Raw genomic sequence first — 20,150 nt, forward strand, 5'->3', positions numbered from 1 at the left:
TCTCTAATTTAGAGTTTTGATTGAAAAAGAATTAGTGAGGAGAAGATTGATCTGACTGATGGGACAGGAGTGTCCATGCCAAAAACTAAGCCACTAAAAAAAATGTGTTTTAGAAATTAAAAAAAATTGAAAAAGGAATTTTAGGTGCCGGCGCGTGATCTCAACGTGACTTAGTTTCGATTGTAATTGAAAAGATTCTGTCAATTGTCCACTTTAGCACAAAATTGAATAGATTGAGGACCCAAATTGATTTTCGAAATAGATTGGGGATAATTCCGCTCATACACTGTAAATTGGGGATCAAAATTACAATTCTCCCAATCCTTGAGAACCTAAACCTTTGTAATTACAGGAGCTGCTTTTATCTTTTGTGTCCTGACTGAAATACCCTTGAAATGTACCCCCTTTTTTTTTTTAAAACGGTGAAAGACTGGTTTGCTCCGACCACTTTGCCCTCCACTGTGACGTATAGCTAGTACTACTAGTATTTTGTTGTATCTGGTTGGGAAGAGGAAATTTTTGAAGCAAAAGAAAAAGAAAAGTGGAGAAAGAGATTTATTTATGAAAAAGAAGGCGATTATCTGCCCAATAACCGAGTTAAAATGAACATAAACGCAGGGGTCATGCGAAGCTGCCAAGAATATTACAAGAATCTTTTGAAGAGTATAAGACATAATATTCGTGGATGACCTTTTTTGCCACTATGTATCTTGGATGAAGGATATATACGTGACTAGCTGGTTGTAATTAATAGTTTCTTTCTCTGGGGCTGGGAGACTCAATTGCTTGACGAGACCACAGAAACTATCTGCATATGACCTAACAGAGATTACTAGCTAGCGTACAACTAATTAAACAGCAATGCGCAAGCTATTGCATAAACTCATGGCCAATGACACTGTCACAAACTAAAAGGCAGCAATGTGAAAGTTAGAGCCTGCAATTCTTGTAAATACACCGTAATATGAAAATCTGTGAGGTACTTGATCAGTAAGTTAATGTAAATGGTTCCAGGACATCTTTTATTCAACATAGAAATATAAGTTGCAAATTACCACCCCTCCTCCTTACACAAGAATGTCCTCCTATCATTCCCACCCGATGGACAAAGAGTTCTTGATCAGAGGTTCACCATGATTCTCTTCCTTGTCATCCCTTTTATTTTCTACCTCCAAAAGAGAGGAGTATAAGGAAATTACTATTGCTCTGCGATACCTTTACAGCTTTACTTGATAATTATGCTGATAAGGGAAATAAAAATCATTCGTGTCCAACAAAATCTTAATTTTCTCCAAATATATAAAAGAGACGGAAAGAAAATTTTAAAAAATAAATAATAAGAAAACAGAAAAGATAGAAGGGAAATATTAAAAAAATAAATAAGAAACAAAAAATAAAAAAAAAACCTTTTTTTTTTTACTACAAATATTATTGTAAGGTTTTAAACCAAATCTTTAATGGTATTTTCTAGTTCTTGTTTATCTATTTTTATTTCAATTTCTTCATTTTTATGTTTAGAGGGAAAAAAGAAAAGAAGTAATGAGAAGGTAAATTTATCAATTTATTAGTTTGACTTTGACTTTTTATTAATTTCAACAGAAAAGCTAATGATGACGCTTTAATCTAATTCATGAGGGAGTTATATATAAATTTTTAAATCATACGAGTGTTATGTCGTAAAATATGAAACTGCAGGGCAGATAAAAGGTCATACACCCAAAAAAGAATGAACCGAGATTTCTAATACCGAACTCCTGACATAAAAATAACCCACGGGAGACCATCGGCGTAGGTGCATAACCCAACAAATTAAGGTGTGTTTGTCCAATGCTGTACCCTTTGATCCAGAAATTGCGAAATTATTGAGGCAAGGGGTGGAAAAATTAAAAAGTTCTTAAACATGTATAGACACAAAATATATCAAAAAATTTTCTAGTGCAACGTACGGCTGAGGACACGGTAAATATCTTGGAGTTGGACGCATTTGCAGAGTGTATGACAAGGCATTAATAAAATCAACCAAAATCGATTCTATGAGATTTATTACGTGTTAATTTAAGCCATCCATAAGCACGCAGGCTCAGATAACTTGCTTAGTATGGCTTAGCTGGATAAACAAAGTGGCAATTATATGAAGGCGGTTTTTCCTTTTTCTTTCTCTTTCTCTTTTCCTTAAATTACATTAACATTACCGCTTTCTGTCCCGCGCAATTGAAGAAAAAAGACAAATTAAGGTGTTGTGTCAAAATATACAGGAGTACTGCAAGAGCACGTATGACGTACAAGCCCTTCCTCAGCCTAAAAGAAGACAAAATGAGGTTTGATATCGTATTACAAGCACAGCCCTGTTGATGCCTTTATGATGAAACATAAAGTAAAAGAAAAAGGAATTCTTAACACTACTACTTGTACGTAAAGATTATAATCCACCATGTTTCACCAAACCCGGTTTCAAGTAGCGTGCTTTTTTCACATTTTTAATTTGCTCATGTGATCATTCTCTAGATCCATGTATGTAATTCACCTCTATATATATATATATATATATATATATAGAGAGAGAGAGAGAGAGAGAGAGAGAGAGAGATTTGGCTGGTCATATTTTCGAATAGATGGGCAAGATTCAACCGCAGAGTCTTAGTTTAACTCAAGATTTGGGATAATGCCATGGTGACTTTACGTCACTATACTTTAATGGTAAGTTCTTAATTATGAGCTATTATTAGCGTGTTTAGTGATTAACTACTAGTACATTTTGTTATATAAGTGATCGTAAAAATATTTTCCTTATTAAACTGTTTTTAAACAAAGCTTAATTATCGTCTACAGTATGAAATATAGATAATAGTCAGGATAACATTGAAAAAAAAAACTTTAATTTTAGTAAAATAACGAACATTTCAAAATGAAAAAGAAGACGCTTTCAATGAGACGACAAAACTTAGCATTCAGATTCGATTGATTGAAGTCGCCACAACATTTGAATTTGATTAAGACGCCTGAGTAATTGCGTGGAGAACAATTCATAGGAGTTGTTTGTTCGATCGGCCCTTCTACCCCAAGCATGCATTTATTACACAGTTACACGTCTTGGCAAGGGTCAAGGTAATTAATAATAAATAACTGCCCACAACCCATTACTTCAATTGTTCATCTCCAATTTTAATTGCTAGTGTAAAGGAAAAAATTATTATTATTATTATTAGGGATAATTTCAGATACCTCCCCTGAGGTTTCTGACAGTCTCACTCTCCTCCCTTGTAGTTTCAAAAATATCACAAACCTCTCCTGTTAGAATTTAGGTCCCATTTCTTACATCATTGTTGCCAAAAAGACTTAAATACCCTCACAAGTCAGCTAATATTTCGTAATTATCAGGACAAATACATTCCAACTCACGTAATTACTTTTTTCTACGCTATATCTAATCTCCCTTTTACATGTATGCATAGTCAAATAATTAACACCTAACATGATGTATATTCTTTTAATACCTAACCATTCCAAATTTGTGTGTACTATTACACTACTTTTTATAGATATACACAGTCAAGTAACTAACATCTAACATAATGTATATATTTGTAAACTGATTGTACCTCATAGATCAGATAACCCCGTGTAAGATATTTATAGGCAAATTAGTATTAGTTATATAAATAAAATTACATGCCCACGGCAACTTATAAGGAGATGCACAAGTGGGTCAAAGTACCAATAATCATTCCAAATGTATACATATCATTGCACTATATGCATATTGCTGCGATGACTAATTGACATATGCATGTAAACAAATAACTGCATGGTCAACAATTTCTATGCATCGTACTTGATCGATAATACGGTGTACATTATTTCAATCAGATTGTACATTCAATAAGTAATTATATACATGTTACTTATTGAAGTAAACTACCTCTCTACTAAATATTTAATGCACTTTCATAAGCACTAATGGTTGATTTAATATGTAATTGGAACAAATAACCATCTAGTAAAAGCTTTTGATATAATATTATTGATGAATAACATATTGTGTTTGAAATTATTCCTTTTTTCTAATTTATTTTTGAATTTTATTAGTTTTCATTATTTTACTAATATAACTTGTACACTTACCTCATGGGCATTTATGGAAACAAAATTTCCTCTCTTTCCGGAAAACACTTTTTTATGTTCACTTTTTGACATCAGGGGCTGATTTTGTTACAAAATCCTAAACCTCAGGGGAGGTTTGTAATTTTTTGAAACCACGGGGGAGGAGAGTGAGATTATCAGAAACCTCAGGGGAGGTTTCTGAAATTATCCCTTATTATTATTATTTATTATTGGTAGTCAGGAAACGAGTTGACAGAGAACGTGATTACTTTCTCCGACCTCTTCCTCTAATAGTTTTTCCGTATACGCAGGTGCTTGTGTTTTATCTTTGAATTCACCATTTATAAACCACTACCTGGACAGCTTATCCAATAAGTGCTGGCTCGATCACTGGGTAAGAGAGAAAGCAAATATATATATATGTATATTTGCAGTGATAGTTCCTGTACCAACTGAACTTACCAATTAGAAAAAAAGAGAAAAAAGGATTCTTTTCATCCTTTAATTAGGCTAACATGTCAAGATTAATTAAGCGGTACATAACAAGAGCAAGGACGAGAGGATGTTTGGAAGAGCAAACGAGAAAATGGTGCTTTGTATGGATATAGCTGCAGCTGGATATGCTTGGTCAAGCTCCGTGTTGTGTTGTGTTGTGATTGATTAATGGTAATTAATACTTGGATCTACAACTAGTTGAGTTGTTAATTGATGTAGATTTTGTAACCAGTACTTCTAAACGATCCTCAATCGTTAGAATACGTAGATAACCATTCTTCTCCTCTTTGGGTTTGAAAGCAAAACATTCCATTTTTGCCTCCGACTTGAAGCCGTTGCAAACACCCATATTGCCAAAATGAGGATATATACACACACACACACACACACACACACACACTTGTGCGTGTGAAAGCAGAAAATTTTTCAAGTGGACCTAAGCAGTTGTCAATTGTGGATTAAAAACAAAATTCTGTGATTATGAATTAATAAGTCTTTATTGTACAATCTTCCAAGATGTTGACTGGTATCTCATTGATTGTGGTAATAAGTTTTTTATCCAATGTCTTGCTATGTTTAACGCGTTAACTATTTTGCCACTAAAACAAAACAAAGCCCCCTCCCTCTTCCGACTACAAAGGCAAAAAAATATACTTCGGGTGCAAGAATAAGAATCCTCTGCTAGCTAGAACAACTTAGAGGAGGACCAAATATTTTGAATGCCTCCAAATTCCACCCCATTGGACTAAGCATGTCTTCTTGCCCGGTGAATTCAGAATTGGTTACGACCGAGAAAGGACAAGTCTTCTCCTGCTTCAGGCCAAGCCACAGTTCAAATCTCTTCTATTCTACCTGTTTGAATATTGTGACATTTATCTAACGGATTTGTGTGAAAACATCTACTTAGGTCGTGCGGAAATTGACCCGCGTTCCACCATCTATCTGTTCATGAGTCATGATGATGATCATCTTAGCCCTTTTTTGGCTGATTTTAACTTCTTCTTTTTTTTTTTTAATAAATGTCATGGAGATTGACCCGTGTTCAAAGATGCTCATGCTACGTCTCAAAATTACGGGTCAATTTTGATCAATCCCGGTGGTTCTTTTTTTGGGGGGGGGGGGGGGGGGTGGTTTGGGGTGTCACCTTCATTGAAATTCTTTTCGTCTTTGCTTGTCAAAATTCAGATCAACAACAGAAATTCCCCCGTAAGTGTCTAGAAAAGAACGTGCAAATACATCCCAGCGAAACATTAATATAAGAATGCTAGACAACACACTAGCACAAAAAAAAAAAAAAAAAAAAAACTTAGGAAAAGGGGATATATACCTTATCTCTTCTTGATAATGAAGGATTTCTATTGAGAAATAGCCGCGTTGTGGCTATAAAATAATAAAAAAAAAAAAAAACAAGGCACTGACTTAATTAAAGAAGACGATGAATGTCACCAGACAATGGTCCAAGTCTTGCTCCAGCTATCTGTTATTTTCCCAAATGAAGCAAAAAGGAAAGGTGGATTTTTGTGTAGAGCGGTCCAACATCTTTTTTCTTTAAGCAAAAAGCGAAACGCATGCAGAACTCTTTATGCTTCATTCTATGTTTTCTACAAACTTATTCCCCCGCTTCAATTGTGCACCACCAACCTTAGGCTCTCAAGGTAAATATGGTGATATCTTTTCTAAATTTTCAAATAAACTCAACATATTTGCTTTTATTTCCTTTTCAGTCAAATGACTTTTGTTTTAAAAGAATTATGTAGCCAAGACAAAAACATTCTCAATAAATAATTATGATCAACAAAAAAATTTTTTTTAATACAATGACAATATATACACTATCATTATTAGGTAACAATTAATCTAAATCTGAATTTGAAATTTAAATTCTACATGCACGTCATATATTCAATAATGACAGTGTATACAGTGTCAATATATATATAAGATTAAGTTGAATAATTAACTAATCCAAAACAAGGTGTATCTGTGACTATGAGACCATGGCTCTTAGAGGCTGCTTCAGCTTGGCAAATGGGTCTAAAGGGTAGGAATGGGTATCAAAACTAATGACACCCTTATTTATTGTTTGGTAGACTACTATGTCAATTATTCAACGGGAATCAAAGCGTTAGATCTTTCTCCCTATGATTCCCTACTTGAGCTTCAAATTAATTAGGTCTTTGATATAATGAAAACTCATTTAACTTTCAAAACCTTCTTTTTTTTTTTTTTTTAATCCTAGAATGACTCTAAATACACGAATACTACCACGTGACATTTAATCATCCCATATATTATACTATATTAGTATATAATAATATATAGCCCCATGCCCTTTCTATTGCAGTTTGCGCTTCGTAGCTGTAGTCAATACATCTAGTAGCTCCAAAAATGACATGTGACGTTCAACCTCTTACAGCGGTGGGGACACCAAATACACTGCATCGAGTATATGTGTGGGGACAGAGATGGAGCCCACGTGCAACGGGTTCAGCCTACCCTCAGAAGATAAAGAGGGAGGCACACACGCATATAAGATTCAGAGCTGTTTCGTGGTCCATTGTTGCAGCTATAGGTTGCTGACCTCGATAATGCATTTCTTTTTGTTTTACAAGTTAAAATCGAGAGCCTGCGGTAACCTTTTTTCTTTATGATGAATCGGGAATTTGTTTTCTGCTATATATAATACGACGGAAAAGCGGAACAAGCAGAGTGAGTGAGGGCGGGGCGGAGGGGCCGTGTACGGAACTTCGCGGACGTCAAGATGGGTACGACTTCTTTTGGTTGGCCACTAACCCGTGCAACGAAAGTAGTATCCACCTGTTATCCTCCGCCCAAAAGGAAAAACAAGTTGGGAAGAACATTACATGGCAAGCAAGACTAAAAAAGATGAGTGTTGTAATTACTTATAATCCTATAAGATTATCCTCATCTTTCACTAGATCGTCGTGAGAAAGCGTATTAACGTCTAGGCATATGATTGAGTATAATCAATGTGGCGATGCAGCGGAAATGGTTTGGATCATCATCAGCACCAACATGCCTCGCGAGCAACTTCGCACCCATAAATCCAATCAGATGCATATTGCGAGGAAAAAGCAGAAAGTTAGACCCTTTGGCCAATGGTCATCCTTATTCCAACCCCCTCCCATCAACCAGCGAATCGGACAGAAGAGATTGCGACGTTTTGCGAAGACAACTGTGCGCGCAATAAATACGACGCTCTTGCTCATAGATCGGATGGACGAGACACGCGCACCCACGCAAGACGGATGGGGTTGTTTAGGTTGGATGATCTTGATCTATCAAGCAAGCCGCTTTGGCCTTGTAGCCAATAGGGCCAGAGCAGTAGGGTAGGGGCGGGGAGGGGGATGGGAGAACTGTGAATTACATTACTGCTTTTAAAGTGGAATTTCCCAAAATAGAAAGGCCATCCGCGTGTCCCGGTCTCTGATGTTGATGCTGCCCGCCCTTTTAAGGTTCTAAATCTGACCCGATTTGTACTGTCCTCTCCTCTCCGCCGGGGGGTTGGGGGGGGGGGGTGAGGGGTCCACAGTACCGTTCATGAATTTGCATAAACGCTTCTTCTCCCTTCACTCCAATTCATTGGTCCCCCACTCAGCTGCACCATCATCTCAGCTTCACCTCCCCAATTGATTGAATCTTGGGGCCGCTTGGCCAAGCAAAAATTCTTTTGCTCAAAACTCTTTTATTATAACCACAGCGTTGTTTTGCATTTTCTTGAGAACCCCCAGTTTGTTGTGTATTTTTTTAGATAACAGCGCTAATTTCCGGCATCCGTGTGAAGTGGGCCTGATCTCTGGTGGTAGTGGCACCACCACCACCACCGCCGCAGCAGGGGAAGGGACTAAAAGTAAAAGGAAGAAAAGTAACTTTTTTTTGGCCAGAAATGCCCACTTCACACAATTTTTGACTGCCACTGGTGGCAAAGCGTTTGCATAAATGGTGTATGTGAGTGTTTCCTGGAAAACCTTTTTCTCCGACGTCTCAGCTGACCACTCATATATGGAAAGTATTGCAATTGAGTGAACCATGTGAAGTGCAATTTCTTTTGAAGTTTGTCTTTCTTGTGAAAATCTCTCTCTCTCTTAAAAGTTAAAAAACCAAACCCCAAAAAAAAAAAAAAAAGGAAAGAAATTCTTGCTTGTTGATCACACAAAAAGCGTAGCGTAGTAGTTTGGTTAAATTTGTAAATCATCAAAAAATTGCAAATGCGGGGAAGCACTTCGTAGGGCGTTATTAATTTGGCCAAAACTGGCTGAAAACTGCACAAAATAGAGAAGACAATAGGAAAAGCTTTGTTGAGCTTGATCTGTTTGCACCTTTGATTGACAGTTCAGAGATCCAAATTAGTACTGCCCAAACGACCACTGTACTGTAACTGCTGATGATTCTCAAGCTGAATGGGCAGAACCCCCCCAAAAAAAAAAATTCTCAAATTAGGAGCTGTTTAAGGTTAAAACCGCTATTGATCCTTGAAAGAAAACCGAGAAATGACAATCTCAACCATGAGGAGGATGAGGAATGTTAATGGCATGTCTGCATCAGGCATGTGGTGTCATTAAATTTGCTCATGTTTTGGAAAGCAACCTCAGAGCCAAGTGACATGTTACAGCTAACAGCCTTTTTTTTTTTGTTGGAACCAAACCATACTTTAATAGCCACCCATTATTACCAAAATAAGAACTCATTTCTCGGGGGTAAGCGCTGGAATATATTGCGTGAAAGGCTAAAATGTCCTACGAATGATTTATAAGGGTAAATTTTTAAGAGAGAGAGAGAGAGAGAGGATCTTTCTTTTTCTTCCTTTTTGGGCTAAGGTCTTGGTAAATGTACGGTGTACGCAAAATGGTATGGGTCATGAGCATCAAATACCAGGCCTACAAGTCATTGCCGGCCCTGGGCTTTATACGTGCATATGATTTGTACAAACCAACGGGTTAACATAGATAATAGGCTTTGAAACATTTGTGCGACCAGCTGATTATGCAGTAAAAGCCCATCTACAATGTCCAGCTACGTTGATTGAAAGATAACCAGCGAAGCAAAAAGGTTGCTTCGGGAAGCCCATGGATTCGATTCCTCGTCCGCCACAAGCCTCGAAAGTGTGTCCTTTTTAATGGAAACGTGCGGACTAAATATTCCTTCTTCTAAGAACCATCAGCAATGTATAAGCTTTGGTAGCAGTAGTATAGTAAGTATGCCTGGTGCATGCAAATGCAGAGGCTTTTTTGCTGTGCGGGGAGAAATGATGCTCCACCAACTAAAACAAGACTGAATTTAGATAATCGCTTTGTGGAATATTAGCACGGCGGCTTCAGAACAAGAAAACTGTATAAACCCCCCCCCCCCCCGCGGGGCTATGTACAATCTTCCATAACAGAGGAATATATATATAATGAGTGATGATGTCTTCTGCACGCTTACTCTTGAAGCTCGATCAACAGTAGAAGCATCCAAACTACATCACAACACATCAGAAAGTGAAACGACTTCCATTTCAAAGGTTGTTGTAACATAACAAAATTGGACCGCTGCTTCCTAGTCTACTAGTCACTCGCGTGGCTGAGTTTCACCCAACACACCATACTGCACCATAAAAATTCAGCAAGGCTACATGTGTTTTCCTGATCAGTTCACCAATCAGTTATAAAGGCCTTCGTTCAGGATGCTCAATTCTTCGAGTCTGCGACGCTCTTTTACGTGATTAATGTAGCTTGTGGCCTTTGTGTCAACTTGTTCATCTCCACCAATGCCTGTAGGGCCGTGAACGTAGCCGTCCGAACTAGGAAAGCCTCCGCCTGGCTGTGAGAAAGACTGTGTTTGCACCGCGGTCGAAGATGCGCGCGGCTCTGGCTCAACCTTTGTAGCATATTGCATCATAGATGGTGCCGGTTTAGCAGCTCTGCAGAAAGACATAACCAGCTTGCTCTTCAGAAGGCTGCCTCCTCCACCTTGCATCCGGTTGGCGATCTCCATTTTGAGTTACAGCACAAAATTAGAAACTTATATACAATTTACTGGGGGCAGCTCCACTATTTATTGGACTGAGGTTGATTAAGATAAAAATGAATCTTCTTGATGATCGATCAGTGGTCCCCTAGCTAATTACTGCTTTGCAGTCATATAATACTCAATTAGTTGAAGTTGGATATATTCCTCTTTATATTTAATTCCAGATTCGGACCCATTTTCCGAGATATGCTTAATGCAGAATTGCGTTGGTGGATTAAAACATATCCAAGGAAAGATTGAGCCGACTGTGGACTTTCTTTATGCATGGCTTCCTGCTTCGCTTTTTATTCTCTCTGTCTATCCCGTGATTTGGTACAGGATCTTGCGTTTGTTTACTTATTCTTATTTGGATGGTGCGCTCTAGGCCCGGCTTGGTAGGAGCTGCCGTTGACGAACTAGTTAGAAAGTACAACTACTAGTTCAGCGCGTTTAACTAAGATATACATCCCTGATTTCCTGTGGTCCTGGAACGCAGCAATCACCAATCAGCACTGCTCGATGATGATGATATTTATCTCATGCAAACAACCCAATATTGTGATAACGTACTGAAGTCGATAATTCATGCACTAAGAGAGGGGATCAAGCGAGTTGCCACTCCAAGACCTGCCGTGTAAATGGCCTGCATAAGAAGCTTGTAGCTGTGAATAAATGTTCATCAAAGATAAAAGTAATCAAGAAACTTGACATAGAATTAGCCCATATATCAGGGAATGAAGAAAGTCCCACCAGATGATTGCGTATGAAACACATCGCATTTGCCAATGAAATTCTCAGCCTGACCTCCTTTCACAGTTGATTTTAATTAACCTATGTCATTATTTCATTACAATGATCCACTAGCAGAAGTGGCAGAATTACTGTTGTATGACTTTGTTCTTAAACTCTAAGAGCCTGAGGAGAGAATTTTCAGTTCAACGGCTGCATATTACATCAGCTTATGCATCACAACAGACTAGGATTATAATTTGGAGTTCCACTTTTGGAGATTGTAAATCTTCAGCACAGGATCCTGGGATACGCAATTCCCTTTTCTCCAACGACCATTAGATAATTATACTACTTAAGATGGGAACAACTGCATTGAAGTTTTTCTCGTTGCAGAGGGGCTGAATTACCTGGAAGCGGAGAAATAAGAATGTAGGTGATTGGTGAAATTTTCATTTCCTCAACAGGTATCAAGAATAGGTCACACAGATAAATCTAGCAACAGCAAACATTCTTAAGAGGGAGGTGAAAAAGAATTAGTGTCTAGTACAGCAACAGTTTATTGACGCAGTCAGCACAGTGCAAGCAACAGCAATTAACGAGAGCTACTCCCACAGGAATGTTAGAGTCTGCTGAGATCCACCACTTGTAGATGACTCTTCAGGTCCATTCTGAAACATTTCCTGGAAATGAAGGGTGGCATTGTTGCTCACTCGGGAATCTGATTCAGAAATTACTGGCTTGTTTTCTATTTCCTGAGCATATGGAAACTGGCCTGGACTGCCGTACTGCAAATTGTGTACTAAGGACTGTGCCTGGGAAATGGAGTCAGGCTGCACCATGTGGCTAAAACCAATCTCCCTAGTTACGGCGGGTGCAGATGACAGAAGAGAGAGAGCACGATCAGAATTGATAACTTGATTCAAACCATCGGAAAAGATCTTTTGGCTGCTATTATTATGTCCTGATGCAGAATCAGGATCAAGAAGCGGTTGGCAGATGGAAGTTTCAGGAAGAGTGCGGGGCGTGCTTTGAATGAATTGAAACTGGTTCACTCCTTTGTAGTCATGAACCGACTCTGGGAACGCGTTTTGCCTGTCTATGTAATTTGTGTTTGATTGGCAGTACAGCACCACATCGTTCTCAGGTTTGACAACACCACTCCAGCTGGAACTCACCACAGCACTTGGAAATATTTGAGGTGTACCAAATGACAGAAGCCTACTACTACCTGCAAAGGTAGCCATTTAAATTTCAATGTTGTTCCTAGTATTCAATTCACTTGAATGAATCATGATGAAGTATCTAATATGCGATTCACATAATATCCTAGTGCATTAACAGAGTCAACAAACAAGAATGCTCGATCTTTACTCATCCAGACCTTGTTGACTTGGAAAAAGCATTCCAGAGTTTCTGGAAAGTTCTGCCTGAGGCTTCCTTCGCCTCCTATTATGGCCATCAAGACGTTTTCTGCAGCTCCTTTTTCCTTCATCAAACTCCCCTAAAGAATGAAACCTGCACATGCATACAATGAGTAAGAAACGAGCAGACTGGAATCTACAAGAGAGAAAATCTTCAATAACAATTGAAATTCTGCAATGAATAAATATCAGAACATGTGCAATCCAACGTGAATACAGCTTTCTTTCCCCTTAATGTGTCAAATTCAAAGAATTTCCCGTAAAGCATGCACGGATGGAGGATACCATGCACAGCCAAGTCATGAAAGTAAGTCACCTACTGGGAGCAGCTCAACCTAGATTGCATCATAACAACATGGAACTAACTACCATTGCACTCATTGCTCACAAACTTTAAGAGTCATAACACGTTGCATACGTGATTATTGTTCTGGCATCTATATCTTTTCACTTGAAAAATACTTTCAGGTAAAAAATTCATTAGAAGAAGAGACGTTAGCTCCACAACATGCTCCAAATATACACTGAATTCGTGATAGGATGACTTTCAGTTGAATTTAGTTAGAAACTGTTCTATGTCTCGAGTCAATGATTTGCCAAATTTTCATTGGAATATTTACATTTTGTGGTCAGACTCAGCTAAACTATCATGAAAATCACATGGTTTCAATTAGGGATACCTCATCACGTGAAAGGCATCAATCAACATTGAGCATCAAACCACTACAAAAAACATTTCTGAATGCATACTTATAAAATTATGTAAAACCTTGCAGTAACGGATCAGCATTTTCATTACTAAGAGATTAGGGAGGGAGTTGATGAGTTTCACGTGGCACCTAGAAAATACATGAGACTTTGATTAAAGGAGGTTCAATAATTGATACGTTTATGCCACACTTTTTATTCTTTTCTTCTTTTGGGCCTATTGGAAAGGTTATTGACCTGTACCTAACAACTTTAAAAAACAATAAATATAAAAAGTAAGACAACTCCAGGACAAGAAATACTATAGCATGAAACTAGAATCACCGAACTTGAATGGCGCAAAACCCACTAAAGTGGTCTTCTTCTATGATAGTAAACCATGAACTAGCAATACCAGCTTACAGATATTCTACCCAACAAACATCCTGCTATAACTAAAATTGCTAGACACAGCTTCAATCAACAAGAGGTCAGCCTTCTTCATGCTGGAATCCATAAGATAAAGAGTTAGGAGTCTGAAGGCAACAAAAAGCACAAGAGTGTGAAGGAACGGCTACCAAAAATTGGGGAAAATGAAGTGAGAGAGACAAAGAAAAAGCATAAGAAGGCAATGAGATCTAATTGATCACAATCCTCTTTAAAATTTATCAATAGCAAAACTGCAGACCATTCTTGATATAAAGTGGTTTACCTGCTGCATTGTTGACAAAACCGTAGCTCACGACCCCCAATTGTGACTTTTGAGGCCTTAGAGTGATGCTCACAGACTTTATGGCGGCGATGATAATCTCGACATTGGCTAAGGTCAGCATTACATCCATCAACCAAGCAGTGAGCCATTTGGGTCACATTCCCAGGTGCTTTGGCCCTCTTCGATGATCCCGTCAATGACGATGATTCCATCAACAAGATTTGTGGTGCTCAATGACTTTTCAACCCCCCCAAGTTCGAAATAATCGACAGCTTCTTTAACTAGAAAGATTAGCTCCCTTGAGTCTCTCTTCACTTGTAAGCTACTTGACTCCAGTCAACAAGAAGATTTACACGTTACAAAAAAGGCAGAATAAGAAGCGTCTCCCTCCAATCCAGCTAACTTCCAAGAAATTCTCCGCAAAGAGAGATCCCAGACTAACTTTCCCTCTCAGTCAAGTTCTTTTCATATGGATCCTCCATTAGCCTCACAATCAAGTTCTTGGCAAACTTATCCACCTGGTACAACATTCCATAACCGTTGAGATAAGAGGGGAGAGAAAAACAAAAAGACAAAATCATTAACTCCTTAAAGATAGACTCTTTTTGGGTTCATATTCGTGTAAATAATCAAAATAAAAGGGGAAAGTTCAGAATTAGTGTAACAATGAACAGGCTAGTATAGTTTTGGTCCTAAAAGTCCTAAAAAATGAACCCAAATAATCCCCTCGTGTAAGTCAAGGTCTTCGATAGACTCTAGGGCAACATCTTCAACAAAGGAAACTGCGGAGCTAGTTCCTTGAAACCAAAACCATCCTTCTAAGATAAATAAAACTCAGGAACATTAAAGTATAACTGCTTCAAGTTCTTGCGTTTTGTGCAGACCATACAGCTCAGGTCATTGGTTTTCTTGCTGGAAATGTTAGGAAATGGTATGAGCAGCAGTTGGAATATTCGAGATGTATTTAGCATAACCAACCTTTTCAAAATTTACATGTCCAACAGCCACCAAAAGGCTGGGGCCTAAAGAAGAAATTGGACATGCCTCAGCATCCCAAACCCTCAACAACTCCTCAACCACCAAAAACAAATTAGGCAGGAGGAGGAGGAGGAGGAGGAGGAGGAGGAGGAGAGGGGGGGGGGGAGGAAAAAGATATTAGTACTGCTTAAAACATATATCTATACTAGTCATGGTGCAGGGGGAGATTCTAAAATGCAAAAAGTAAGGTTATGGTCATGTAAAAAGGACAGAATTGTAGGACCATGGTCATTCAAGATGACTTCCACGGATTGAGAGAAGAGGGTTACAGATGGTTGTTCAATAAGAAATGTCTCCCAATTCATGTCAAGTTCTCTGCCAAAAAGTGGAAAAATCTCAAAAACCATGTGCAAGCTGTAAATAATGCAACCCCACTTCTTCCAATTATGAAGTGAGGAACCACAGCTATGAATCTTACTAGTCACAGTTCCAGGCCCAGAGAGAGAGAGAGAGAGAAGCCCTCTAAAGAAAATAGGGAGGAAAAGATGTACGTAATCGTAGTAGCAGTAAAAAGAGGAAAAAAGGAAATATCACAGCTGTCCTTTGTCTTTTATAATATTATTGCAACAATAGTAAAAATCCAATCACTACCCATTACACAAAAAAATTTCATTCTAATATCATGCTAGAAAAGGTTTCATCACCAAAACCACTTAATATATCATAACTACTAGCGAAGGCAAGAAAAGAAAAGAAAAGAAAGAAAAGAAAAGGGTGTGAAAAGGAACAGAGCCCTCGACGATGGGTGGATAGATAGACAGACACACTGAACAGCCCCCGCGGATTCCCAGTTCCCATCTCAATTAGAAGAAACAGCAGAGACAGCCAGAAAGGCAGGTAGAGAAAGTGGTGAGTACAGAACTACTATAATACCTTAAAATCAACAGGGAAGTTGGCTTTGGCCTGTTGAGCAGAAGCAGTTAGAAATTTTGGAGATTCATCATCAAAGAAAGCATAAAGATTAAAACTTTGGGCCTTTGAGCAAGAAAAGATCAAGCAAAATAGTACACGATGCCCTTTCTATATGGTACTAGTAGCACATCCAAAGAATTACTACTTGAAAAGATCACAGCATAATAGCAGTAATAATAGAGTAATAAAAGTATCTAAGAAGAAGTAGGAGGAGCAAGAACTTGGGAGACTTACAGACAAGTGCAAGAGAAGAAGTCTGACTTGGTCTTCTCAGCCATTCATTCTCTGACAATGAGACCATTATAACAGTCTAGATCAGTAAAGTGGCAACTAGCAAAAGACAGGCATAAGCCGTGTGTCCCTCCCCTCGTTGTGGTGTTTTTTGTACGAGAGAGAGAGAGAGAGAGAGAGAGAGCTGCGAAAGTGAGGAGGCAGGAGAGTTAATTAAGGCTGGGAGGGCTGAGGAGCTGAACAAGACCAAGAGCAAGAGCAAGAACAAGATAGAATAGAGACATGATGGTACCGCGAGTGAGAGCAAAAGAGGCAATAGTGGTGTGTTTCATGTTGGAATTATTGGGAGGAGCTTTTATAATTTACACACTTACATCAGCACAGCACCTATTGGATAACGCCTCAAAGACACATACAACAACTACTACTGTTGCAGTGCAACGAAAACATGCCTACCAAGTAGCACTCTAATTCAATTTTCACATACTAACTAAACCGGTCTGTGGGGTCGGAGCAGGGTGGGGTGGAAGATTGCTGAGTTCAAAATCTTCAAACTTGGAACTGTTTGTTCACTTTCTTTCTTAAGCCTCATTCCTTTTTAAGCTAAAAGCCTTGCCACAAGTGTTTAATAAAAAACAACTAAACTGAACTATTTGATTAAGTTAAAGAAGAACAAGAGCCATAAAATGAGTGGCAAGGAAAGCGACAGGGTGTGTTTGTAGCTTTCAACTTTATTATGGACTCGAGAGAGAGAGAGAGATGGGGCAAAAGATAAAGTACATGGGAGGATGAGATTGAAAAGAGGGGGGGCCGGGGAGGGGGAGGTAGGTGCTGGTGGGCGTGGAGTGGAAAAACTGGAACTGGAAAGTTTGGTGTGGTTTCCCAGTCCCAGTCGGTGTGTCCCATAATAGAATCATGTCCCCTTGCCTCTTCTAGTTACACTACCACTACTCCTCTCCTTTTCCCCTTTTTTCTTTTAAATTAATACTTTCTTCTTTATTTCCTTTTCTTTTTCTCTGGTGTTATAAATTTTCTTTTTTTTTTTTTAAGATGACCTATTATTCCCTCCTGCAAACAAAATTGGTTTTATTGTCCCTACACACACACACACACACATATATATATTTTTTGAAAAGATATTATTATTATTATTATTGTCCTCTATATTTGAAATGGGAATCTGTTACACATAATGAGTGTGTTTGGACAGCCAATTATTTGGCCAAATATATTTGCTGACATCACCATTACAATTTCCAATACACCTTTTTATCTTTCCAATTACCTTTTTATCTCACATACATCACATCACAAAAAGTACTACAGTAAAAATATTTCAAATAACTTACAATCCAAACACACTCAATAGTAAGCCAGATTCTTATACTACTAGAATGATTGGCCAGCGCACCCCGTCTTGAGGATGCATGCTATGCTATGGGTCCTCCGAGGAGCTCAAGGAAACAGCGTACATCAAATATGGAGCGACAAAAATGGCAAATACAGCAAGTTGCAGAAAGAGTATAGCAAGAAGAGCAATAATATATTTAAAGTCATTTTCCGTAAACACAAAGGTACACAAATATTTTGGGTTTCACTCCAACTCTGTAATTCCTCTGGTCACCCTGTCCATTAGAGGGGGGAAAAAATAAAAGCATAAGCAGGAGCTGAACTCGCATGTTTTTCACTCTCTTTCTCTGTCCGCTTCTTAACTCCTAATTCTTTCCTGCTCGAGGGAAGGGAAAAAAAAAAGGGGAGAGATAAGGAGAGAAGCCATGTGAGTCTCTAAATAGTAAAACCCTTATTGCTACTCTGACAGGCGTTTCCGTTTGAATTAGCTGTTTTTTGAAATATATATTTTTAAAAAATTTTACTGCAATAGAATTTTTATACTATATTTTGGAATATTTTTAAAAAATGTTTTGGGATATTTAAGAGTAGTAAAATTTTTAGAATATATTTTGGGATTTTTTTAAACATTAAAAAATTTAAAATACTTTTTAGAGCACTTTTTTAAAATTTTAATAATATTTAAAAAATTAATTTTTGAAAAACCCTTGAATCCAAACAAAGCTCCATCACTTGCTCGGTTACTACTTACAGTAGGCATTGATGTTGAAAGTCATTATAAATATGTCAATGATTAAAAGCTAAAACCTTTAACAAGAGGAGAAGTGGCGGTCTAGTCTTCCTTCTTTACAACTAAAGAAGATTAAAAAATTCGGTCAAAATCCAAGTTAAGAGAATGATGCTTTATTTCAACAGGACAAAGTTCCATTTCATTTCACCTGCAATATGGGTTTTGATGCTTGTTGGAAATTGCAATTCTTGGAAACCATAATTTATGCTATTACAGGAAAACCCTCATCAACCTCGACGTCTAGATTTTGTGTTCAAAATGGCCCTCTTTGCCTAGGGTTTGGACCCAATAGATGTGACCCGAACTTGTTTATGCCTTCTTTGTAATTGACATTAAGTGAGAGAAACCAAGGGAACACAACTTCTTTTTTTTTTTTTTTTTTTTCATTTAAACAAGAAAACTTATACACGGAGAGAACTGTCTCATTTTTTGTTTTTATGTCAAAGCATTCCTTGAATAATCCCTCAAATCGCACAAGTTTGACAATCAACCATGGACAAGCCTCTTTCCTCCTGATGTTTGCTCTTCGGAGCAATCCCTACTGCCTCTTGTCCTCCGATTTCAAATACTCAAACCAGAGGGGCTGGGGCCTGGGGTTGGATCTGGACATCGAATCAGCAATTTTGTTGACCCTAACTAATAAATTTTTTTTTTAACCAAGAATCTATATGTAATTGTATCACAAAAATTGACAAATGACAGAATAGACCATTTAAAAAGACGCAAAACGACACGAGAATGTCATAGAATGCATGGAAAAAGACTGTCACAAAAATATATGCTACCTGATTACATACAGTTTGCCCCAAAAATTGCGACCTGTGCTTAGTAAATCTGTACGCTCATGTCGTTCGGAAGGAAGGAAGGAAGGCGACAGTGTGTAATTGAAAAGTTTCTTTTAAATTCAAAATTTTCATCCATACTAAAAGAAAAAGAAAAAGAAGAAGCACTGAGGGGAGAAATTGGTCTTGTTTGGAAAGGTATTTTTTAAATAAAAATTATTACGTTTTTTGTGAATATATTTTTTAATTATTTTTTTACATCATATATATTAAATCGCTACAGTATATATATATATATATATTTTTTTTTTTTCAAAAAATTCAAAAAAAATGCAATCCGAACATGATCTAAGTATTTTGATTGCGAAAAAATAATTTTGGATTATTTTCAAAAAGTTAAGGGCACATCATCTGAGAATTTAGATAATGATTGTTTTTTTTGTTATTTAATTTTAATTTTTATGAGGGTTGGATGCACGTATGTAGTACGTTCGCGGTGTCCGCCGTTGAAAAAGAGTTTTGGAGTTAGGTAATGGTATTATAAAACGCCTTTTTATCGTTCCACGTGTCCCAATCTTTTAGTGTGTCAATTATGCGACGGAGACGGAGCCTTCGACTTTATGTAATTTATTTATATATATATATATATATATATATATATATGTTCTTGGCACACTATACATTTATTAATTAATTAATTAATTAATGATGTGGGGATGCTTATATTACACATGTCAGCAATCTATAATTGTATATCACCTCAACCGAGCGAAGGGACAGCATTTTATGCATGGCATTGATAATTGATTGATGGATGGATGGATGGATGAAATTGGGTCATGGCCGTGGAGCCCTTAATTTGGTTGCTTCTAATGATCCCCTGTTTG

At 37.7% G+C, this 20,150-nt stretch overlaps 1 protein-coding gene across 4 annotated transcripts; it reads right to left on the minus strand.

The window, feature by feature from the left end:
* Positions 1-11,762: 11,762 nt before the first annotated feature.
* On the minus strand, positions 11,763-16,672 carry LOC113716911 (teosinte glume architecture 1-like). Of its 4 annotated transcripts, XM_072071070.1 has the most exons (5): positions 16,345-16,672; positions 16,072-16,101; positions 14,161-14,678; positions 12,722-12,855; positions 11,763-12,568 (listed from the first exon to the last, which is right to left on the minus strand). In XM_072071070.1, exons 3-5 carry the CDS (start codon positions 14,370-14,372, stop codon positions 11,943-11,945), a joined length of 972 nt encoding a protein of 323 aa, XP_071927171.1. In that variant the 5' UTR covers positions 14,373-14,678; positions 16,072-16,101; positions 16,345-16,672; the 3' UTR covers positions 11,763-11,942. The 4 variants fall into 4 exon arrangements, with proteins under 4 accessions (XP_071927171.1, XP_027097264.1, XP_027097267.1 ...); XM_027241463.2 differs by lacking the exon at positions 16,072-16,101; XM_027241466.2 differs by lacking the exons at positions 16,072-16,101; positions 16,345-16,672 and adding an exon at positions 15,139-15,783.
* Positions 16,673-20,150: the final 3,478 nt, after the last annotated feature.

This window comes from Coffea arabica, chromosome 11c (assembly GCF_036785885.1).
Source record: "Coffea arabica cultivar ET-39 chromosome 11c, Coffea Arabica ET-39 HiFi, whole genome shotgun sequence".
NCBI lineage: Eukaryota > Viridiplantae > Streptophyta > Magnoliopsida > Gentianales > Rubiaceae > Coffea > Coffea arabica.